This window comes from Geotrypetes seraphini, chromosome 13 (assembly GCF_902459505.1).
Source record: "Geotrypetes seraphini chromosome 13, aGeoSer1.1, whole genome shotgun sequence".
Classification (NCBI taxonomy): domain Eukaryota; kingdom Metazoa; phylum Chordata; class Amphibia; order Gymnophiona; family Dermophiidae; genus Geotrypetes; species Geotrypetes seraphini.
In genome coordinates, this window is record NC_047096.1 from 65,813,658 (window position 1) to 65,839,153 (window position 25,496).

Consider the following 25,496-nt stretch of genomic DNA (forward strand, 5'->3'; position numbering starts at 1 on the left):
GGACACAAAAAATTCAAATAGTTACTTCATCACCATAAAGTTAGAAAATAAACATGTTTTTCCCTGTACAACAACAAATAGCTAGGAAACAGGACAGCCCCTGATTCATGTATCAGTAGTTCAAAATTCCATTAATGTGATAAAGAAAGGGACATGTTAAAGCTACTGCACTTCCTGCAGCAGTGAGTGTCTATCAGAAAAATATAATTATCCAAAGAAAACACTGGCAGATCCAGTCTGTGCAGTCTTCCACTTGGTAGGTAAGTGCAGTTTCCCCAAATTCAGACCAACACTGGCTCCTCAACCCTTCTTCATTTAACCTATATTAAATTGCAACTGGAATGAATATTAAAGGCCAAAGTGTCAGTCTTGCATCATTCTCTTTCCCATACTTAAGTAGCTCCTAAGTATGGCATCAATTAACAGTAGCTGATTAGAGCTTTAGAACCTCAGTAGAACAAACTACCTTTCAGCAAATGGCAGAACCAATGTCAGAGTTGTGGAAAGCCTGGAATAAGCCTGAGGATCTTAACTTGGGGGGGAGGGGAGAGTGAAGGGGTAAATTTATTTCGATTTCTAGCCCGTCCTCCCCGAAGCTCAGAACGTATTACATCAGGACATTCACAATGCAGACATTATACAAAAGCAGGGACATGACAGGTCTTAGGGAAGTGTGTACGACGGGAGAAAATTGTTGAAATTTCACAGAGACTAAGTATGAGATTGGTCATTAAATACAGGGGCACAAAGGCAGTATACAGAAAGGGGGAGGCAGTCTGTCAGTCTGTTCAGATGAAAAGAATGGTCTTCACTGCTCTCCGGAATGTCATCAGTGAGTTCTGAGATCTTATCTGATTAGGCAACTGGTTCCAGAGCTGAGGGATGAAATGACTGTATGAGCGTTTCTGGGCCGTTTCCATCTGCGTCCCGTTTTTGAAGTCTGATCAGTCGTGTCACACCCTGAGGCAGCAGATTTGTGAAACGCTGGCCACCATCGGTGTACCGATCAGCTGAAGATAAGTTGATATTATTTTCATCTATCTTGTTTCATGTCCTCAACAATACAGCAGAGTCTTTTTCAATTTTAATTCTAATGAAGGTTTTTTGCCGATGGGGTAATCGCTCAACCACCTTTAAGTAACAGCACTTTTTAGCCCTTGTCTGAGACTTTTTCCTTCAGTTTGGATTTATTGCAGAGCCAGTGCTGTTATATATACTAGGTACACCACTGGATTTAATGACCCTATTCTAACCACCAAATTTCCCCGTCCCACCCCACCAGGCTACTTTTTCATGCCACCTGGCTGGAAAATATTTCTGGGGAGAACACTGTATATATAATTTTTTTTTTTTTACAGACTAACAAAATAAAAGAAATTAAATTAAAAACAATTAGAAACTAAGAAAAAACACTAAGCGGGACTGCAACACAGACTGAAATGAGTCCAGTCAAAAAAGTACTTCTTCGCTCTGCGGAAAATGAAGAACTGAAGTGTGTGGGCAAGCGTTGGGCAGGAAGGCACTCGTATATGTACGGTGCGAGCAGTCACAAAGTTTCTCAAAACTTAAAGTGACAGCCCACCTTTGAAACTGTCCATACCAGGCTCTGTGGATGACATCACCCACATGTGAGAATATGCTGACTGCTTGTCCTAGGATAAGTAAGGTTCCAGGAAGGGAAAGGGAAATGCACCAGAGTGCTCAACTGCAAAGCTCCTTTAATGAACCGGGCGATATCTGGGTGAGAGGCCAAGGAGCCCCTTTCCCCTCGAGCTTGAAAACAAGAAAGACCTACTGACAGCCCCTTCTGAAATCCCTCCTGCAAAAAGTCCAGGACTACTGAATCAGAGCTAAGGCTCTACATCCTTCACCGCAAACCAGTGCTGAAAGGACTTCCAGGCCTTAGCATAGGCTGCCACTGTAGATGGCTTATTCTCTCTGAGCAACCTGGTACAACCAAGTCCGAATAACACTTGCTTGTCAGAACTGGTCCCTGAGTGAAAAAATCCACTTGAAGCGGAAGTCTGAGGACTTCATCCCTCTGGAGACAAACTAGGTCTGCATACCATGAATCAGACACAACTAGCACTACCAAGCTGAGATGGATCACAATCCTTCAAACATGAGCCACAGGGGAAGGACTAACGCATCCAACTCCTCACTTGTGAGTTTGGATCATCGGCTGTAAAAACAAGACACTGTCGAGGCCATTAGATCCATCGGTGGAGGCCCCACACCACCGAACTATGGTACTGAACACCTGTGGAGACAGAGACCATTCCCCCGGGTCAAGAGTCTGCCTGCTGAGAAAGCTAGCCTGAACATTTTCCACTCCTGCCACGAGCACAGCCAAAAGAGCCTGCAAGTGGAATCTCTGCCCACTGGAAGAGAAGTTGAGTTTCAAGATTCAACAGGGCGCTACTGCTGTCGCAATGTCCAAGAAGACATTGCCTGCTTTGCCCTCCACTGTACCTGAACTGTTAAATGAATAACTCTGAGTTTCAGGTGATTTATGGACCGCTTCTGCTGAGCCGGAGTCCAATGCCCCTGGACTGGGCATCCATTGCGGTGACCCTAACTATAAAGGCTGGCATTCTTTCTGTCTCTAACCTACCAAAAATCTGCTCCTTTTTCTCCCCTCTTCTATCAAGCATGTGCCCCCTTCTATAGAGCATCTGCCTCCTCTCCCCCATTCTATCCATTGCCTCCACTCTCTCTCTACCCTTCCATCAATATCTCCCTTTTCTATCTCTCCCCCCACTTCCATAGAGTCTACCTCTCTTTCTCTCTTTCCCCTTCCATCAGTATCTTCCTCCTCTTTACCTGTCTCCCCCTTCCATCCAGCATTGGCTACCTGTCTCTCCCACAGTTCCATAAAGCATTTGCCTCCTCTCTCCTTTCCATTGTCTCCTACTTCCCTCTTCCCCACACCATCTACCCTTTCTTCTTCATCCAATATCTGCCCTTTGTCTCCCCCTTCTATAAGTCAAGTGGGCTTCCGTGTTCTAATTCCATCATGGACCTGGGGCAATGGCATAATGACTTCAGGCTTACGGCTGACGAAACTCCTGCGTATGCAACCTATGATTTGCCTTGCCTTGGATGAAGCTTGCTCCACTTGATTGGCAGTCTTCATGTTCTCATCACCCCTAAGTCTCGTTCTGCTTCAGTTCTTGTTAGGATCTCACCATTAAGGGTGTAAGTCTTGCATGGATTTTGGCTGCCCAGGTGCATGACTTTGCAAGGCAGCCAAAATCCATGCAAAGTCATGCACCTGGGCAGCCAAAATCCATGCAAGACTTACACCCTTAATGGTGAGATCCTAACAAGAACTGAAGCAGAACGAGACTTAGTGAGAATATGAAGACTGCCAATCAAGTGGAGCAAGCTTCATCCAAGGCAAGGCAAATCATAGGTTGCATACGCAGGAGTTTCGTCAGCCATAAGCCTGAAGTCATTATGCCATTGTATAGATCCATGGTGAGGCCCCACCTGGAATACTGTGTGCAATTCTGGAGGCCGCATTACCGCCTGTCTACTTCTGGGCTCTGCAGCCCCCATGTGACTACACTTGGCCAATACAGATTTGGAGGGTCCTGAGAGGGGTCTCTTCCCCTGCAGATCCCCAGCCCCGGAGAACTTGGAAGAGGCTGGGTCTGAGGATCCTGCCCCTCCCCCACATGCTGTTGCATGCCGGACATGGGCATTCCTCAGCCAGCCTGGTATGATTATAAGGGAAAAAAGCCTAAGGAATCCATCCCAGTCAATTTTAAGCAAAATATATGGATTTTGAGGCAGATGGAGGCAAAAGAAAAAAAGATTGTTTAAAATCCAAGATGGCCACCACAAGAAAAATCACACCAAAAACAGCCCGTGGAGACCTCCCTGAAGGAAAGAAATTACAGAGAAGGGGGTTTTCGAGGTGGGGGACCTGGGCTCTGGGGTTAAAACTCTCAAATTCAAATTTTAAGGACCAACCCCCCCTCTCAATTTTTCCCATAAGTTTTAATAGTCTTACTCACTGTGCCGTGGTGTTGCATGCCTGCTTCAGCATAGGATTTCAGCTAGAATCAAATGGAGAAGAAATCTGCCTCACAGATTCACTGGACAAATCTGGTCTTCTGGCTGCCAACTGGACTAAGGTCAGACTGAACATCAACCCCGCACCACAAAAAAACACACCGTAAAAGGGGGGAGGCCACGCAGTCGGCCCACTGTTAGTCTTGGCCAAGCTAGGAAGGAGCCCACACAGCCTGCCCTCAAGTTCCTGACTGAATCAAGGATGCGAGCAGATACGCAGGGGATGGCCCCTGAGCTATAAAAAAATACTTGCAGGTTGACAAGCTAGATGTCCCCCAAGGAGCTGATCCTGCTAGTAGCAGACTTCTGTTGTGCGAGTCTGCATCTTCTCCCAGGGCAAAGGTCCAACCAAGTGAGAACCTCCAGGCATCAAGCCTCCAAAGAACACTGAGCAAAAATACCCCACAATAATAAAACCGCAGAGCAGATCAAAACATCTCTGAGCAACTTGCTTTCAGAAAACAAACTGAGGAGGCAGGAGCAACTCCCTGGGAAGGAGGTAGAGTTGGAATTGAAAAACATGATTGACAGTTTTCTGCCAGCAACTTGCTGGTTCTGATACAAGACCCTAGCGTTCAGGATCACCAGACACATTCCACTAGAACAGTGGTTACTCATACTTTTAAAAGTGATATATTACCGGTGATATGTTACCAGTAATATATTACGCTTCTATTACTTTTCTTACCCTTTCCTTCCATTTAATAATTGGCCTTCTTTCCTCTCAGAATTAGATTATCTATTGTTCACTGCCTCATTGTCTTCTCATGAAGACAGTATGTTATAAATAAATTATAACAAACAATAAACCATAAGATGTAACTCAATAATATATTATTACACAACTTTCAAATAGAGAATGACACGGGGACCGTTTACCGTGGTAAACTGTGGTCACTGCAGTAAATCCGCAGGAATGGAGAAATTTGCAACTGGACAGGAATGAGGACAAGACTTTTTACCGCCCCGTAGGAATGGGGACAAGACCTTTCACCGCCCCGCAGGAATGGGGACAAGACCTTTTACCACCCCGCAGGAATAGAGACAAGACCTTTCACCGCCCCGTGGGAGCGGTAAAAAGTCTTGCTCCTGTGGTAAAAAAATTGTGCCCGTGTCAGACTCAGCATCTCCTCTCCAGCTCCTCTTGCACCTATTTTACCTTCAAGAGCCAGCCATGCCACAATAAATACAGAAGGAACCCAAACCCAAAGCCTGAGACCAATGTGATTTGAAGAATAAAATTACCAGACAACAAAAGGCAGAAAAAAATAAATTTATTTTATATTTTGTGATTAGAATATTTCAGATTTGAAATATGTATCCTGCTAGAGCTGGTATTAGACATAACTGGGACCCGCAAAGCCCAGGCTGTGCTTCTTTAGCTTCCAGCTGACTTAGGGCTCTCTCTCTGACCAGGGGGCAGTTGCCCTAATTGCTCTCCCTTAACTCTATTCCTGCCATGTGTGATTGAAATATTGTTAGTTTGATTTTTCTGTGTAGCATTCTGTAGTAATTTGGTTTGTTCAGTTTTCACAATAGTGGAGGGGATATTTGTGAAAGGGGGGGGGGAGACAGGAGTTTTGTTGATCCTTGTTCTATATTATTTGAGTTTATAAAATGACAATTATACAGAATATTGTCTCTTTTTATACTTTAATAAAATAAGTTCAGTATAAAATCATAACTATTCGAGGCTTGTGTGGATGGGATCTGACAGGGCGGGGACTGAACTTGCGGGAATGGGGCAGGGACGGGGCGGGGACTAAACTCACGGGGACGGGGAGGGAACGGTGATAATTTTTACCCCCCGTGTCATTCTATACTTTCAAACTCAGCATTCTCTTCTCCAGGAGCACTGATTCCTAACACGACATTCAGATACCAGGTCCAAATCCCAATCTCTCTTCACAAACTGTTGCTTACCTGCACTATCCTTGCCTCCTACTGGTCTGAGCTTTGGGACACCACCTTGGAAAAGACCGCCCTTTGGTTGTAAGGCTCCTGCATTGGCGTTAAATCCACCACCACTGCCTCCTTTGGGTTCTGGAAGAGATCAATTTTGTTCATTCAAGTTCTGTCTCCAGTCCCAGCTTGCCTACTGGTTCTCTGCATGACCAGACATGTCCATATCCACACTCCTCCATAAGTAATGTGCTGATCGCAGGCCCTGGCTCCTTTGATCCAAAGATACCTGCAGTCCACACACCAGTTGGGACTTCACTGAAAATTGTGCACTTGTTAATTCAACAGCCATCAGAGTTCTTCTCAAATACATTTCTAATTACTCAATACTCGCACCAGAATGTGGTGGCAAAACCATGTCTAAATTTGGGGGGACCAATGAACATCCAACGCCAAAAAGGCACAAATGTCAAGTGTCAAAGCATATTAACTATTTATGTATAGATAAATGAAGTTAAATTCAACAGAGTCGTTTTTCAGCAAAACAATGCCTGCTTCAGGAGTCTGTATATCTGATAGAAGCATTAGGGAAGATTAAGTTCATATCTCGATAATCTTCTTTCTAGAAGAAAGCCATATGAATCTTAAACCAGTGGGTTATTCACCTCTAATTGCAAGTTGTGTAGAAGGCATCATGTACATTTTTTTGGCTACGCCTTCTGTATCACTGGGCTGGGCTGAAGCTTCTCAGTTTGCACCAAAGTACTGTAAGAGAACTAAAAAAGGAGGGGCACGATGAACACCCCAACAAAGTTAAATCAGCTCTTCTCTTGAACAAATACGATTAAGAAAACCAGGATCAATACAGTATAAGCATAAACCAAGGTGGACCCAAACAAGCTACCTACTTGAGTACAACTGGCACTAACACTTCTGTAGCTTTCACAGTCTCCCATTTGCCTTTTTGCAATGGAGAGTTATTACTCTTCAAACCCGTCTAACAACAGAGATCTAGAAATGCATACATACAACCATCCACCCCAGCAATCCTAACTCCCAACGGATCCTGGTCCCCCCTCCCTCTGGTCAAACCACTACACATACAACTTCAACATCAACTGGACCAAGACCAAGACCACATCTCAATCCAAAAAAATAACATACACCTCACGCAAACATATCGAGCCAACCATTTTCTGGACAAAAGTAGACGAAACAATCCAAGACTGCGACCCAAAAGACTTCATCTCTCACTGGAAAAATCTGTCAGCCAACATCCTTGATGAACTAGCCCCACTACAAACCAAAACCAGAACCAGCAGGCGATCAGACCAATGGTTTGACAATGAATTGCTCCAACTCAAGACAGAGTAGAAGACTAGAAAGAAAATGGAGAAAAACAAACCTAGATCAAACAAAAATTGCTTGGAAAAAAATCAACAAACAATACAAACTTCTACTAAAGGACAAGAGGAAAACTCATTACACAAATCTTATAGGCACAGAAACCCAAGACTCCAAAAAACTATTCAAAATCTTAAAAGATCTAACAGACACCAAACCCTACACAACCACTAACAATACCCCAACCCCTCAGCTACCCTCCTAGCAGATCACTTCAAGAACAAAATCCAGAGCCACCCTCGATTTTACCTCAACCCACCTAAACGTAATCACAACCCACCCCACAGACAAAGATTCAACCGCAGCAGATAGAACATGGTCTCAATTCCCCAATATACAATGATCCGAACTCAATAAACTCTACAAGAAATACAGCCACGCCTCCTGTGACCTCAACCATTGCCCTTCATATCTCCTTTCTACCTCCAGTGTAAAATTCCGTACTCTACTTCTACAATGGATTCAAACCACGCTCACAGACGGCATTTTCCCTACTGTCCTCTGCGAAATCATCATCACCCCAATCCAAAAAGACCCAAAAGGACCACCAGACCAACCATCAAACTTCAGACTTATTGCCTCAATATCACTATACGTCAAACTTACAGAAGGCCTAGTAGCCAAACTCCTCAACAACTATCTGGATGACCATAACCTACTCCATCCCATGCAATCTGGCTTCAGAACCAACTTCAGCACAGAGACACTACTAGGCTCCTTTATGGACACAATCAGACAACACCTCAGCACAGGGGAAAAAATGCTTCTCATACAACTGGACCTGACTGAAGAATTAGACCTAGTTGACCATAATATCCTTCTGCAAATATTGGATGCAATAGATATTTCAGATAAAGTATACTCTTGGTTTGAAGGCTTCCTAAAATCCAGAACCTACAGTGTAAAATCAAACAAAGAAAAATCAGAACCTTGGTCAAACCCCTGCGGAGTACCACAGGGATCCCCACTATCCCCTACCCTCTTTAACCTATACACTACCTATCTCGGAACACATCTGGACACCATAGTTACGCGGATGACATTACCATTCTCGTACCTTATGATCAGCCAAAGTCCACCATGACAAATATACTACATCGAACACTAGAAACGGTTACAACCTGGATGAAAGATCACAAACTTAAACTCAACCCAGACAAAACCAAATTCATCCTCCTCGAAAATGACAAAGTCCAAACCATAGCTAACTTAAAACTCAACTCAATCAACTACCCCATCCAAACCACCATAAAACTACTAGGAATAACTATAGACAGATGCTGTATCATGCAACCGCAAATAAATAAAACAATACAGAAATCCTTCGCTATCATGAGAAATCTGAGACTAATCCGGAAATTCTTTGAAAGAACACAATTCCAGCTTATAGTACAATCCCTAATCCTAGGACTGCTGGACTACTGCAACATCCTCTTCCTTCCATGCCCTGCTACTATGACCAAACAACTACAAACAATCCAAAATACAGCTTTGAGACTCATCTACTCATTGAGAAAACCAGGGCTGTGGAGTCGGTAGACAAATGTTCCGACTTAGACTCCTCAATTTTTTGTACTTCTGACTCCGACTCCCCGACTCCGACTCCTCAGTTTTTTGTACTTCTGACTCCGACTCCGACTCCACGTGAAACAAGATCTTCATCCACGTAAAAAGATGTTGTGCGTATGGTGGGAGAGCTTAGTTGGATGAATTTTTCGAGTCTACACCAGGTGATTTCTACCAACGAGGTATTGAAAACCTTGTTGAACGTTGGAAATAAGTTGTAAACAACAACAAGGGAGAATACATTTATAAGTATTTGTGCTCCGAATTGTGCGTTGCGTGCCATATAGTGAAGCACGTGTTCGTTTTGCGGTTACGTGAGGCACTGCATGCATTGGTCTTTATTCTTACAGTAGAGAAGTCATTAATCATAACTTTTTGTGAATTGGGACATTTAAACTTGCTTTTTTTAAATTCCAATCTAAATTTAGTCAGAGTCGGAGTCGGTGCATTGTTTGGCAACTCCAACTCCAACTCCAGGTACCCGAAATTTCCTCTGACTCCTCGACTCCGACTCCACAGCTCTGGAGAAAACATGACCATATCACAGAAGCTTACATCAACTCACATTGGCTACCAATCCAAGAAAGAATACAATTTAAATTCTACTGCATATTATTTAAAACCCTAAATGGAGACAGCCTGTCCTACCTGAACAACCGCCTCATCCAAGCATCCACAACCAGACCCAGAAAAACGCATTCTCCATTCATATCCCCTCCGATCAAAGAAGTAAAACGATCAAAACTACATGACAGCCTCCTGGCCACTCAGGCCGCAAGACTGGACAACCAGATCTCCAACCTTCTGATGACCACCCCAGACTACAAGACATTCAGAAAAGAAATAAAAACTATACTCTTCAAGAAATTCCTGAAACAGCCCTAACTTCACATACTCTTAACAATGCTAAAATTGACAAAGGATCTACTCTTTACTACCATAGCAATGACAATTGTGCTCCCATTGAAACCCCCTTTTATAAATCTTTTGTAAGCCGCCTTAATCTTAACAGCCAGAGAAATATCAAAAGATCTACTCTTTACCACTCTAGTAAATCAATTGTTCTCCCATTGTAACCCCCGTTTATAAATCTTTTGTAAGCCGCCTTAAACCGCAAGGTAATGGTGGAATAGAAATCCCTAATGTAATGTAATGTACATATCTGAGACAGTAAGCAGGCTAATTTAAATCTCACAGGGCGGGTCTTAAAGATTCATATGCCTTTCTAATAAGATTATCGAGGAAAGAACCTAATCTTCCCTTCTAGTGCAAAAGGCATGAGTCTTGAAACAGTGGGATATACCAAAGCAGTCCCCTGAGTCTAGGGCATGGCAGATGAGCCTGCTGCTAGCACTGAGGATCCAAAAGTGGCAAACAGTTGTGCCACTACATCTACCCTGTAAAATTTCATAAAGGCATGGCGGGTGGAACACTACAAAAGATTCCTGGACAGAATTCTCGCCTTCCAAGCAGGTAAATGGAACATTGGCTGGGTAGCATCATCCCACTCTCCTCATCCTACTTCAATTTCAGAAAATCAGTAAAAATGAATTTGTTTAATCGATTCGTAACCTAAGAAGTTTATAGTTTTTCTCTTCTTCCATTCTGTAAGCTTGTATTCGATGACTTTGTATGGTTACCTGCAGAGACAACGATTTGTAACCTAAGAATTGTAGTCTTTCTCTTCTTCCATTCTGTAAGCTTGTATTTGATGACTTTATATTGTGACCACTTCGCTGATTGTACAGCACATCTTGTTGTAAACCGCCTCAAACTATCATGGCTTTGGCGGTATATAAGAATAAAATTATTATTATTATTATTATAGCCACCCTACATATCTCCTCGGGTAGAACTGCCCAGGCATCCGCCCATGAAGAAGCCACACTCCTAGTAGAGTGTGCTCTCAAAGAAACCGGTGGTTGCTTACCACACCCAATACATGCTGAAGAAATAGTCATGCAAATCTATCTTGAAATGGAAGTCTTCAAAGCAGGCTTCCTAAGGTGGCTAGGATTCATGAGTACAAAGAGACACAATCTGAGACATGAAATTCATTCAACACCTCTAAGTAATGGAGAAGAACTCTCCTAACATCTATCAATGTCAAAACTTTGTCCTTTCTCTTCGAACTTGTAGTATGGAATGCTGGTAGCTGGACTTTCTGATTTACGTGGAAGGCCAAAACCACCTTTGAGAGAAAGGAAGGTACACAATGAGTCCTCAGCACTACACAATGGTTCAGAACACCACTGAGGAAAGTTTCCACTTGTCCGTATCCAAAGCCTGTCTGCTGAGTAAGTCGGCTTGAACAATGTCTACTCCCGCCCACTGTTCCCTCTAAGCTGAGCAGGTGTCCTCCAGCTGCATTGCTACCACTAGGGGGTGGAATATTTTCAGTCGCTAAGGACAGGTATGTTCCCTGGAGTCCTGCAGAATTTGCCTGTCCCTCACAATTGAAAAATGTGACAGTAAAACAGCACCCTCTATTGGTGAGACTGTGGGTGGAGGACTCCTGCTCAGCTTAGAGTGCTGCAGAAAGCACCTGCAAATAACATACCACCCACAGAAAGAGAATGCGGACCTCCTGAGCTACAAAGGTTCTCTTTGTCCCTCCCTGGCAATGAACTTAGGCTAATGCCGTTGCATTGTCAGAGAAGACTTTGACTACTTGGCCCTGGCAGCATCCCTGAGAGAGCCATCCTCCTGCCCCCAAGATCCCCCTGCTAGACCTGGTGCCCAGGAAGGTCCTTGGGGGAAAGGAAAATTGTAGGGTGGGAGGGAGAAAAAAGGGTTGGGGCCTGCCGCAATACTATTCCACAAATATGCCATAAAATCTGAGAAGGCCTCCAGCTCCTGGGGCACAGAATCACTCTGAGATGACTGAAGCATGCAGTCTTAGGCTAAGGAAGGTCAGCAGCCGTGCACACAGAACCATTAGCCGTGCCGAGCCCCAAAAACAAAATAGGCCACTCTGTCGGGCTAGCTGAGTGTTTAGTCACCTGCTTAAACAGGGAAGAGGCTAAGCTTTGCGCCATGCAACACATGGCACAAAAACTCTCCAAAGACACCTAATTTGCACAATCCTGGCATGTCACACTAGGAGAGTCCAAGTACTCCATCCCAACAAGTTTTGAGGCAAAAATTGCAGGATTTGGAGAAGCAGGGAGCTTTTGGAAAAAAAAGATTGCTAAAAATCCAAGATGGCCGCCACTGAAAAATTCGCTCCAAAATCGTAATATTTTTCACATATAGCAAACAGCAAAATCAGCAATTTTAAGATTTTCAGGTGGGAGAAATACAGGGGGGGATATACAGAAACCTTCAAAACTGTGAAATTCAGACCACCACCCTCTCAAATCACCTCAAAGGCTGTGACAGCCTTTACTCAGGGTGACCTGTGCTGGAAATGTGCTGTGGCCTGCCACAGCTCTCTTACAGTAGCTAGAATCAGAGAACCACTGTCTTATGCTGGGAATGCCTCCTTGATACTGTCTTCGGGCTGCCAGTCAGACTCCATGCCTGACTGCACCTCCACCTCTGTGGACAGACGGACATGCTCAGGATCGGGCAGAGGCATGGAATGCAGCCAAAATGCAAACCTATGAGAAAGAGTTCCTAGGTTTGCCGAACTCTGAACTCCTTAGAAGCAGATGCAGGCTGGCTGACAGGTACCACCATGGATTTTGCCTGTCAGCTGCAGACCAAAGTCTGTGTGTTCTCCATGCAGGCAGAGCTCCAAGCACAAGAAATCCCATAAAAAGTGAAGAAAAACTGCAAGCAGGTCTCAACCCTTACTTCTCCCTCCCACCCTACAATTTCCCCTTCCTCCCAAGGGCCTTCCTGGGCAGAAGCATGGCCCTCTCAGAGATGCTGCCAAGGCCAAGTAGTCAAAGTCTTCTCTGACAATGCAATGGCATTAGCCTATGTCCATTGCCAGGGAGGAACCTGGGAAAGGCAAGTGGGATCTCTCAGAGAAAGAGATAATGGTTACTGTGGATGGGAAGATTAGATGGGCCATTTGGCCTTTATCTGCCGACATGTTTCTATGTTTCTAAGTGGAGCTAGAGAGCACACTTAAGTAGAGCAGAGTCATAGAAAAAAATCCAGATTAGATTCTTCTGCATATGGCACGCAGTTACTTGGACACAACCCACTTGTCTAGAACAGGGCTGCCCAAGTCCAGTTCTCGAGATCTACTGGCAGGCCAGGTTTTCTGGATATCCGCAATGAATATGCATGAGAGAGATTTGCCTGCACTGCCTTCTTTGTATGCAAATCTCTCTCATGCATGTTCATTGTGGATATCCAGAAAACCTGGCCTGCCAGTAGATCTCAAGGACCGGACTTGGGCAGCCCTAATCTAGAATGTCTCACCTATTGCACTGGAAAGAGGCTTTTAAAATCAGATCAATAAATCCAAGATGGCCGCTGCTGCAAAATTTTGGCATCAGAAAACAGCCTGGAATAGCTAAATAAAAGTTCAAAAAAATTTAGGAAAGGAGTTTTTTTGAGGTAGGGGACCCAAATCCTAGGCCCAGAAACCTTCAAAAATGTAATTAAAGAACCCCCGATGTCTCCCATAGACTACAATGGACTGTATGCACAGATCAGTTGGTGCTGTGCCTGCTTCAATTTAAACAGCAGCTGGAATATGGAGATTACTGCCTCAGATAAGCATGTATAGAAGATCCAAATGCTTATTTCTTTGGGTTGCCAGTCAGACCATCAAATGGATAGATTCCAGACCCCCACAGCTCCACAAGCATCACTGAAGGTGTGTGGGGTGGGAGGGAACACAGCCAGCATCTGATAAAGTCCTCAGGACCAACACGGGGGGTCACACAGCCTGTGCTTAAACTCCGATAATAACCAGGAGCGAGCCTTATTACTAGGGGAGTGGCCCCCAAGCCTTCCAAAAGTGTTAGTGTAAGCTAGGTAATTGCCCTGTGAAAGGATCACCCTCCCAGCTACAGACTTCCAACAGAAGAGGCTCTGTCTTCTCCCAGGCAGAGATGCCCCAGTAAAACTGGGAACCTGTGAAGCACAGAGAAGCCTTAATTTCAGGATAAAAAACCCAAAAATAATAACTGAAATCAGAGCAGATCAAACACCACTTGCAAGCAAAAGGTAAAACTGAGAAGTTACAGCCCAGCGATACAGGAGGTGGAGTCAAAAAAATATACTGTACATGATGCTTTCTACACAACTCATGATTAGAGGTGAATAACCCACTGGTTCAAGACTTGTATGCCTTTTGCACTAGAAGAGAATACTATAGATCAGGGGTCTCAAAGTCTCTCCTTGAGGGCCACAATCCAGTCGGGTTTTCAGGATTTCCCCAATGAATATGCATGAGATCTATGTGCATGCACTGCTTTCAATGCATATTCATTGGGGAAATCCTGAAAACCCGACTGGATTGCGGCTCTCAAGGAGGGACTTTGAGATCCCTGCTATAGATCTTTCTCTCTTAAGCTTCATATGAAACCTAAGGATTACAGAGGCTGTAGAAGTGTGATAGAAATACATCTATCACAAATACAGTCTCCTGAGGAAGGCACTGTTTTGCCGAAAGACGACTCTGTGCCAAATATAGCTTCACTTGCCCCTTTATATGAGGGTTCCTTAAAAAGTTTCTGCATTTTCATAATTTTAAGGGAAATGGTTGGTGCAGGAGAAGTGGTAAGAGGGCATGTTGTAGAATATCATGTGACTAGTCAAGATAGGCAACAGGGTTATTTGGAAAAGTGATGTAATTTGCTTTTGAGATATTTAATAATTAGTGTTTAAAAAAAATAAAAGTGTGGAAACTTTTTGAAGATCCCTCAAATATATTCAATAAATTTTTGCACTTGACCTCTGAGCTTTTTTGTGCATTGGATATCCATTGAGTCCTTCCCTACTTTTTGTGGACATTATCTTCATAGAGAACCCGCCTCCTTTTTATCCTTTGTTGTTAAATTTTAAGGGAAAATTAGCTTTCAAAAATGCAGCAAAATCCTTTGTTCTCCAAAACTGAGCAAGAGAGTTAGGTAGCTGATCTACAGTGGTTTGCTGAAATAATGTCCACAGCATGGAAATGAGTTGGCCATGCATTAAAAAAGGTCTGTGGGATCATTTGTTAAGTCATTTATCAGATGCCTAGCTCTCCACGCACCCACATAGAAGAAGGAAGGACCAGGGGGACAATTTTTAACAAACATACTAGCACCCTCATAGGCATTCTCCTATAGGATCAGCCAGTGCTATATTATGACATCCCTAATTCCTGTTTCACTCAGGATCACAGCCCTCTAGCATAGACAGCTCCCCCTATCCCAGCTTGCTCACTCACTCTCCAGTATGGGGGCACTCCTATCGTTAACACTGGTCACATTCTTCAGCTTCGCTCCTTTGCAGATATCATTCAGCAGGGCCCCACGGCCACGCTGCTCATCCCGGCTTAGCTTGGGTGGCTCAGTGTTTGCCTGGAGAAGAATGAAATTGACAGCAGCAAAATGAAAAGGAGAGAGATGTGCTCCCTGGATTTCTGCTCTACAAACTTTAGTTTGAACTTTTATTCATTTGGGTGGCCATTTTAGAAGGGCTATTTGCATAAACTAGCGCTTAAATGTTAAACATCTAAGCTATTTTACAAAGCCAGGGAAGAATCCAAGTGCATGCAAATGGAAAATGTGGTCTGGGCATGTTCTGGGCAGGACTAGGGTGGTGCCTAGAAGATGGAAAGATTAGGTTCTTACCTTGATAATCTTCTATCTAGTAGACATACATTCTATTCCTGAACCTGAGGGTAGTCAACCTCTTCTTGCGAGAACTCTTATAAGGAACTTAATTTTCATTCTTTTATGTTCCTCCTCCCTTATCCTCTGGGCTGTCCTTCAACTCCTCAGTGTGTAACAAAACAGTCAACTCTGGAGAAGAAACAGGGACTCTCGTTGGGAAACATGTCTGTTCTGCTCATATCATGAAATGTATCAGCGAACATATAACAGATAACCAAATTCAAACATTTGCAATAAATAATAAGGTGTAAAACAAACAAGTCACCAACTTGAGCACAACCTGCACTAAGAGTGTAGGAGATATGTATAATACCCCCTTGGAAGATATAACATAGTAACCACTGCCTCTATTCTTGTCAAGGCTGAACCAAAGACCTGACAATTCGGACCTCTTGTTTCTTATTGAGGCAGGAAGCAGGGCAATTCACAGCTGACAGGGCGGGCTTCATGAATAGAGTGTATGTCCACTAGAAAGAAGATTATTGAGGTAAGAACCTAATCGTTCCTTTTAGTATGACACTCTATTCCTGAACCTATGGAACAAAGCAGTCCCTCAAGCTTAGGTTGGGACAGATGAGCATGCCGCCAGAATCGAAGATCCAAATGCGGAGTCCTGCTTGGCCGCCATGTCTACAGGACAGTTTTCTGTAAAACTTTATGAACGCATGTAGAAAAGATCAAATGCATCTCTACAGATCTTTTCTGGGGAAACCACAGAGGATTCTGCCCACAAGGAAGCAACGCCTCGAGTGGATGCTTTCCACTTATGATATAGGCGGAAGAAATGGCCATACAGATCCACCTTGAAATCATTGCTTTTGTTGCTGGCCGACCTCTAGAGGCTGCTCCAAACAGCACAAACTGTTGATCTGACAATCAAAATGTGTTCATAATTTCTAGGTACTGTTGTAAGAGTCTGCGTACATCCAATGATTTTAACACTCTTATCACATTTTCTCAAACCAGAGGGTGTGTAGGCAGGCTACATTGAAAGTCTGGAAATCACTTTTGGCAAGATAGATGGGACTGTGCACAGTCATGCATGAATCCATAATCCTAAGAAAAGGATCGCTGCAGGACAAAGCCTGAAGCTCCGACGCTCTCTGGGCAGAGGTAATCACCACAAAAATCACTGCTTGATGGTAATTGGCTCATAGGGTGGACTTGCTAGTGCCCAGAGAACCAGATTAAGATTCCACAACGGAAAAACATTGCACTGGAGGTTGGAGCAGTAATGTGCCCTTCAAAAATCTGGCTACATCAGCATGAGCAGCAAGGGTGCTCTTATTCATCCTGGGTCCAAAGCAAGAGAGCCCAGCTATCTGAACTCTCAGGGAGCCAACTGCTATGCCCTTTTCAAGATCTTCATGGAGAAAGGCAAGTATCGCTGAGATCGTCAAATTTTTCCTACAACTCAAAATGGTGATAACTACTCCATCCGAGTAGCCATAAGACCAAAGAGTTCTGGATCCTTAAGGGGAAGTTTGAGACTTTGATCCTGCTGCAGATGCACCAGGTCTGCATACCATGAGAGAGGGGGGGAAGAGAGAGAGAGGGGGGGAGAGGGAGGGGGAGAGAGAGAGAGAGAATGAATTCAACCACCAAACCAGACTGCAATGGGCTTCTGCTATCCAAGGAAGTTACTGGTACAGTGGATCCTTCTGTGGGCACTATCAAGAAAGGAGCGCTTCTTGGAGCAGATATAAGTGTGCCCTTGCCCAGGGGACTGCACCCATGGTCGCAACCATTGACCCCAGAACCTGCAAGTACTGCCAAGGCTGTCAGGCTTTCTCTGAAACTCCTGTATCTGATGCAGAAGTTTTTCTCCAGCGGGCTTCAAGAAGGAATACTTTGTTTTCCCTCAATTCAAACCAGACTCCCAGTTATTCTAGGCTCTGCATCGGTTCTAGGTGGTTCATCTTGAAGATGACCACCCAGCCAAGCTTCTGCAGCAAGTGGATCACTTGGTGAACTGCTAGTCTGCCCTCAGATCTGAACTGGGCTCTAATGAGCCAATCATTCAGGTACGGATAGACCCATATGCTGTCCTGCGTAGATGAGCTGTAAGCACCACCATCTTCTAAATGAAGGTCTGTGGTGCCATGACCAGCCCAAAGGAAGAAGTTGTGAACTGGAAGTGTTGCTTCAACATATGGAATCGCAAATATTGATGCAATCACCGACCTCACCATCTCCATTCGGAAAAGTGGTATCTTGAGGGCCACTTTCACTGCTTTGAGGTCTAGAATTGGCCTCCAGTCTTTGGAGCCATTTTTGGGCACGATGAAGTATATTGAGTATCTGCCGGAGCCCAAGTCTTTCTTTGATATGGGCTCTATGGCTTCCAGATCTAGCAATCTTTGTACTGTGGCTCTGACTTTGGCCACTTTTTCTGGCTTCCCTGCCAGGGAGTCTATAAAATGGTCCATGAGGGGACAAAAGAACTAGAACTTATACCCTTCCCATATTATTTCGAGCACCCAACAATCTGTGGTGATCTCTGCCCATGCCTTCAAATAGGCCAATAACTTCCATCCAGTGCGTGGAGGCTTGGCTGATGGCTTGGTGTCATAACTGTTTCTTTGAACTATGGCAGAGCAGGATCCAAAAGACTGAAGGCGTCGGGCCCCTCCAAATCTTTGTCAAGAGGTCTGAAAATTTCTGGCCCAAAAGGCCCTCCTTTTATGGTTATGGTGGTATAAAAGAATAAAGTTATTATTTATTTAAAAAATTTATATACCGTTTAAGCCTCAACGATTTACGTCTTTACATAATACAATAAAAAGTAAAAAAACAAACATGACGAATAATCCTCAAAAAATCATATGAGATAACCAGCAAAAGATCAATCATAAAAATCAATTTCTAAAAAAATGCATTAACAAATAACTGTGTTTTAAACAGTTTTCTGAAGTTACCCTTGTCGTAACATTTTCATAACTGACAGACAAGAGAATTCCACAATTTGACTCCCGTACAGCAAAAAAACATTTTACTGGTCTCAACGTATTTTGGATTAGCTTTTGTTTTAAATAGAGCCGAATTCTCAGAACGCAGAGATCTAGATGGTACATAGTTTGACATCTTACTCTTAAACAGTTCAGGTATGCTCCCGTACAAGAATTGATGGTAGATCATTAATGCTTTATACTGAGATCTAAAAACAACAGGCAGCCAGTGTAGTTAAATGCGGTATCCATAGGATAGAGCTTTGACATGGCTTTGGCCACCTGAAGAGGCCCCTCCAGAACCTCCCAGTGATCCGTGAGCATTTTTGTAATGTCTTGATGTGAGGGAAAGCAAGAGGTCTTGTTCCTTGGTGCTGCTCATAAGCAAGCACTGCGTGGCAGAGGACTAAGAAGCCTTTAGCTTCAACTCTTGGATGGATTCCGTGATCAACCCCATAAGCAATGAAGGTTAAAATAGCCTGTGTACACAGTTAGGTCCTCGCCGAGATCCAGAGCCTCCCCCAAATCTGGATCCTGCCCTGAAGACCGACTGGGAGAGCAAAGGCATTAAAATAAAATCAATATCATCTGATTCGTCACCTGTCCGAATATCCTAGACCTGTGAATGGCACTTTTGCTAGGGACTGTGCTCCTAAGGGGAAAATCCCCCAGCGCTAGCAGGGCCACAATTTCAGAGGGTTCCATGTGGCCCTTGTTAATCATATAAGCCTCAAACATCATATTAATAAATTCAGGGGGAAACCTCTGCCCCTGCAGACGCCATTTAGTTCCTTTTTGGGGATTTCCCGCAGTATCACGGTTGCATTTCACCGGGGACACATTTGTGCTGCTCCCTGGGTCAAATTTTAACTTTTTCCTTGTCCCTGGACCAACTGGATACTAACACCCCCTGAGAGACCAGAGAGGACTAAGCAGAGGCACGTGGAACACGGATTTGTGGCGAATTGCCATCCAACACAAATGAGGCATGAATCTGAAGTATCCTGGCTGTTTTGAGGCAGATAGAAGCTTTTAAATTCAAATTGGGAAATCTAAGATGGCCGCCGCAGCAGCAATTTTAGTGCCAAAAATGGCCCAGGGGAGCTACATTGAAAAATAAAAAAATAGTGATTTGGGGATTTTAAGCAAAAGCAAAGTTCTCTAAGCAAAGCAAAGTTCTCAAGCACAACAAAGTTCTCTAAGCAAAGCAAAGCAAAGTTCTCAAGCACAGTTCTAGGCATCATCATCGACTCTTCTCTTTCCTTCAACGACCACCTTAACTCCTTGGAAAAATCATGCTTTTGAAGCCTCCACATGCTGAGGAAAGTGAGATCCTGCTTTCGCCAACATTTTGCCACCCTTGTTCAATCCATCATCCTCTCCAGACTAGACTATTGTAATTCTATCTAAGTCTAAGTCTAACTAAAAAAAAGTCTTCAAAGACTTTAACTAATTCAGAACACTGCAGCCAAATTGATCTTTGCAAAACGCAAATTTGATCATGTTTCCCCACTTCTGTCCAAATTCCACTGGCTCCCAATAATTTACAGAGTTCATTTTAAATGCGCCTGCCTAGCTTTTAAAATCCTCCATCCCCTAATCCCACTTTCTTGTAACTCCTTGAGTCCCGACACCACCAGGCACTCCCAAAAACCCCTTGCTAAAAGGTATCCTCTATGTGGGAAAATTGGGAAAATCTCTCTTCTTCAGAATCACAGGGCTTTGGAATAATCTTACTTCCCCACTAAGGAATCGGGGCTCCTTCCAACTATTCCATAAACACCTGAAAACCAGGCTTTTCACAAAAATGTAATGCTCTTCTCCCCCCTATAATCAACCTCCAAATCCAATTGTGTTATTCCTTCCTATATTAAGCTTTTGTAAACCGTGCCGAGCTCTATAATTATGGAGAAGATGCGGTATATAAACTTAAGGTTTAGTTCAGTGTAACCCCCCCCCAAAAAAAAAAATCATTTTTAATGACCTCCCTAATTTGGGTGTCAGGGTGTCAACCTGTTACTGTGCCATGCTGTGTGCTAGGAGCTGCAAGAATGGAAGCTGCAAAGAGCTTACATGGAGAACCTCTGCCTCAACAATCCTGGAATTTGGACTGCTTGCGCAAACGGAGGGATGAATGCAGGTGGCCCCAAATCCTGGAAAAGGCCACCACAGAGCCACAAAGCCTGTGCTCAAGCCCACTTGCGGATGAACCTGGGGGCTAGCCTTGCTCCCGAGGGAACGTCCCTGAGCCCTTGAACTATTAGTGCAGGTTGTCCAAGTGGGTGCACTACAAAGCAAATCATCCCCTTGGAAGCAGACCCTCGACCTCAGAGTCTGTGCTCTCCTGCAGCCAGAACTGTCCCACAAAGGGTGTCCTCTGTGGCACCAAAAGCCTCGTAAACTTAGCGGTAAAAGCCCAAATTTAAATGAAAATAAACACGAGCAGACAAGAGCCTACTGTCTCGCTTGTAGGAAGACAACTGAGGAGCTGAAGGAAAGTCCATAGGTAAGGGAGAAGGAGCAAAAAAGAATGCAAATGAAACTCCTTACAAGAGTTCTCGCGAGAAGAGGTTGACTACTCACAGGTTCAGGATTATAATGTCTGTCGTACTAGAAATGTGTTTATTCCTCATTTCAAAAGGGGAACAAACATTGATGTCCTAACAGATCAACATCAGGATTCACACCTGCTACCAAGCAAGTTTAGGCTTTGGCAAACTGCTCTCTATTTATTTTATTTATTTAAAACATTTCTAATCCGCCTTTATCCAAGGCGGTTCACAATATAACACACACAATTTAAACATCTTAAAAATCACATACATAATGGTTTATTTGGTGGTTTTCGACTCACTAAAATTTTTGAGGTAACTTATTTTTCTAAAATGGATGTTTACAATGTAAATATCCTGCGCATAAATGTCCATTTCTCTTGTATTTTACAAGACTCTATAAATCGAGATTTATTCTGAAATCTTAGTGAAACTTGAGACATCCTGACTTCAGTGCCTTGATTCTGGATTTTACACCCTTTCTAAAATGGGGCTGCACAGTGTCACCACAATAAAAGGAATAAAACTCAAGCTTCTTTCCAGGCCTTACAGGAATGTCACATTCCCCAAGAGCCAATATCAGAGGTGACAGCTCAATTAGCTTTTACCTGACTGAAGGTTGGAGGAGGTGGTGGCCCGGGTGGGGGAGGCGGGGGAGGTGGAATTGGCATCTTTTATCCACTCCCCACTGGCTCAGATGTCTTTCTGTTTGGTTCTGGAAAGGTTGAGTCGGTCATGAACCTTGAAACAAAAGATAAACAGAGTACACTCTTAAGGTTTGTTAGCTGTCATGTAACAGGAATAACGAGAGATAAGGAAGAAACAGTTGTACAGGTTCCTCAAGACTCTTCACCCCACCCCAAGCCTGTATAATCACAAATGGGTGCACTGAAAATACTGAACATGGTGTGTGCATTCAAGTTCCTTCCACTTTCCTTTATCTGAAACTATGGAATCATAAAGACATGTCAGTTACTGTAGTTTAAAAACAAAAGCAAAAACTGCAGTGGTGATGTGCAAGATGCCAAGTATTTAATGGACAATCATAAGAAATAAATATCAATATAGGCTTAAGACAGTTTGAATCAAAAAGGATTGATGAACCCGGACCTTAAATAGTATCATGTACAAAATAACCTGATGGATAACAACTGGAATCAGCGGTTAACAGCTAGAAAAAATGTGAAAGCTCCTACGCAGTGCAGGACAAAAGCAGTGCACTGCATAGGAGCTTTCATAGTTTGCTAGCTGTTTATCGCTGATTCCAGTTGTTATCCATCAGGTTATTTTGTACATGATACTATTTAGGACCCCTGAGGAAGGAGTGTTTCTTTGAAACACGGACCGTGTCGGGTCTGGATTCACCAATCCTTTTGGATACAAACTGTTTTATAACTATATTGATCAAGTTTCCAGTTTCAAGTTTTATTATAATTTGATGAATCGCTTAACTTAATTTTTACTAAGCGAGTTACAGCATAAAAGAAAAGCATTTATTTATACATAATGTTTTTTAAAAGAAAAAAAAAAAACAAATTTATTTTTAAAACAATAATTGGGACCGACAGACATACAGATCAACCGAAACACTAGGCAAAAAAAGGGCAAAACTAAAGTTCAGTATTTTCCAGGGTAAAAAGAAGAATCATAAACGAAGGGAAAAACATTAGGAAAAGGAAGATAACGATATAAAGGATGAAGTAAAATCTTTAAGACATAATTTATAAATTAAAAGCGTCTTTAAAAAGAAATCTTTTTAAATTACTTTTAAAATGACTCAGGTTGTTTTCCTCTCTCAAATGCAGAGGTAAGGAGTTCCAAAGTTGTGGTGCTATTACCGAAAACATATCTTGTCGCCGAGTTCCAATAATTTTCAGGGAAGGAACAACTAAGAGTTTTAGATAGGTGGACCGAAGGGAACGCGACGTACTATAAGGAATAAGTGCATTATTAATAAATTGGGGTTTGTTACTATCAAGGGTTTTGAATACTAATAATAAAATTTTGAAAGTAATGCGGTGGTTGATAGGAAGCCAGTGAGATTTGATTAGTAACGGAGTAACGTGATCATATTTTTTACCTTTATGAATAAGTTTAACGGCAGTGTTTTGGATAATTTGTAATCGTTTTTTCCTTTTGTGTAATATTTATTAATAACGAATTACAGTAATCAAGTTTGGTAATAATCAAAGAGTGAATTAGAATATTTAGAGATTTTGGTTCTAGGAACTTAGAGATTGACCGAATCATACGTAATCTAAAAAAGCAAGATTTTACGATATTACTTATATGCTTGTGGTATGAGAATTTGTTATCGATGGTGACACCAAGAATTTTTAAAGATGATACAAGTTCTAGGTGAGTGTTATCAAGGGTAAAGGGGGCACTCAAATTTATTCCGTTTCCATGTAAATAGTTGAGCTTTTGTTTTTTGTATGTTTAGGGCTAACATATGGGAACTAAGCCATTGTTTAACCTTCTCTAGTTTTAAGTTGATCTCTAGTATTTCATCTTTATTTTCTGGATTTAGAGGATGGGAAAGTTGAATGTCGTTGGCGTAAGTGAAAGTGATGAAGCCTATAGACTGACATAAAGTCAGAAGAGGGGACAAAAAGATGTTGAACAACAGTGGGGACAGGATAGATCCTTGTGGAATACCGTAATTAAGGGTGTAAGGTTTAAAGACAGAGTCATTAAAAGTAACTACCGAAAAGCGATTAGACAGGAAGGATTTGAACCAATCATAAATTTGATCACAGATACCTATGGCTTTTAGTCTGTCGAGAAGTAAAGCATGATCAATGGTGTCGAATGCAGCTGACAAATCTAGTGAGAAAAGAATTACAGATTTGTGATGATCTAAATAATAAAGTATACTAGCTGATGCCCCGACGTTGCACGGGTATTTAATTAAAGCAATAACACTGTAAATGGATTCAAATAAAGATACTTTATAGTGGTGAATGAAATTATTTTTTTACAGCTTAATAAAAAGTACAATATTCAAATTATAATGTGAAATATTTGACAAAATGAATACAATACAACTAACGCAAAACGTGATTATAAACAACAATTTTAGTTTCACCTCCTGGAGCAAGAACATATAAATTATTGGGTGAACCCACCCTTGAGCAAGCAACATAGAGTTGTGGGCTGCGAGACCCCCAGAACATATCACCCCAGGTAGTGAGGGATCTGCATACCAAGTTTCGTTCAAATCGGTCAAGCCGTTTTTGAATTACTGTGAGAATGGCAGCTTTTTACATATTTTCCATTGACATGAATGGGTGAAATCTGATTTTCTGTTTGTAGCTCCGCCCACGTGTGCAGGTGGGCCGCGAGACCCCCAGAACATATCACCCCAGGTAGTGAGGGATCTGCATACCAAGTTTCGTTCAAATCGGTCAAGCCATTTTTGAATTACTGTGAGAATGGCAGCTTTTTACATATTTTCCATTGACATGAATGGGTGAAATCTGATTTTCTGTTTGTAGCTCCGCCCACGTGTGCAGGTGGGCTGCGAGACCCCCAGAACATATCACCCCAGGTAGTGAGGGATCTGCATACCAAGTTTCGTTCAAATCGGTCAAGCCGTTTTTGAATTACAGTGAGAATGGCAGCTTTTTACATTTTTTCCATTGACATGAATGGGTGAAATCTGATTTTCTGTTTGTAGCTCCGCCCACGTGTGCAGGTGGGCCGCGAGACCCCCAGAACATATCACCCCAGGTAGTGAGGGATCTGCATACCAAGTTTCGTTCAAATCGGTCAAGCCATTTTTAAATTACAGTGAGAATGGCAGCTTTTTACATTTTTTCCATTGACATGAATGGGTGAAATCTAATTATCTGTTTGTAGCTCCGCCCACGTGTGCAGGTGGGCCGCGAGACCCCCAGAACATATCACCCCAGGTAGTGAGGGATCTGCATACCAAGTTTCGTTCAAATCGGTCAAGCCATTTTTAAATTACAGTGAGAATGGCAGCTTTTTACATTTTTTCCATTGACATGAATGGGTGAAATCTAATTATCTGTTTGTAGCTCCGCCCACGTGTGCAGGTGGGCCGCGAGACCCCAGAACATATCACCCCAGGTAGTGAGGGATCTGCATACCAAGTTTCGTTCAAATCGGTCAAGCCGTTTTTGAATTACAGTGAGAATGGCAGCTTTTTACATTTTTTCCATTGACATGAATGGGTGAAATCTGATTTTATGTTTGTAGCTCCGCCCACGTGTGCAGGTGGGCCGCGAGACCAC

General features: G+C 43.0%; 1 protein-coding gene across 3 annotated transcripts in view; it reads right to left on the minus strand.

Annotated features, from left to right (window-relative positions):
* Positions 1-25,496, minus strand: part of WIPF2 (WAS/WASL interacting protein family member 2) — a 67,140-nt gene that overhangs the window by 14,021 nt on the left and 27,623 nt on the right. For 2 of the 3 annotated variants that reach the window (XM_033918239.1, XM_033918241.1), the window contains exons 2-4: positions 21,846-21,978; positions 15,290-15,422; positions 6,004-6,123 (exon numbers count right to left, since the gene is read on the minus strand). In XM_033918239.1, coding sequence (XP_033774130.1) covers positions 6,004-6,123; positions 15,290-15,422; positions 21,846-21,908 — 316 coding nt within the window. In that variant the 5' untranslated portion in view covers positions 21,909-21,978. Of the gene's footprint in view, positions 1-6,003; positions 6,124-15,289; positions 15,423-21,845; positions 21,979-24,000; positions 24,064-25,496 lie in introns of all 3 variants that reach the window. The other variant, XM_033918240.1, reaches the window with a different exon arrangement.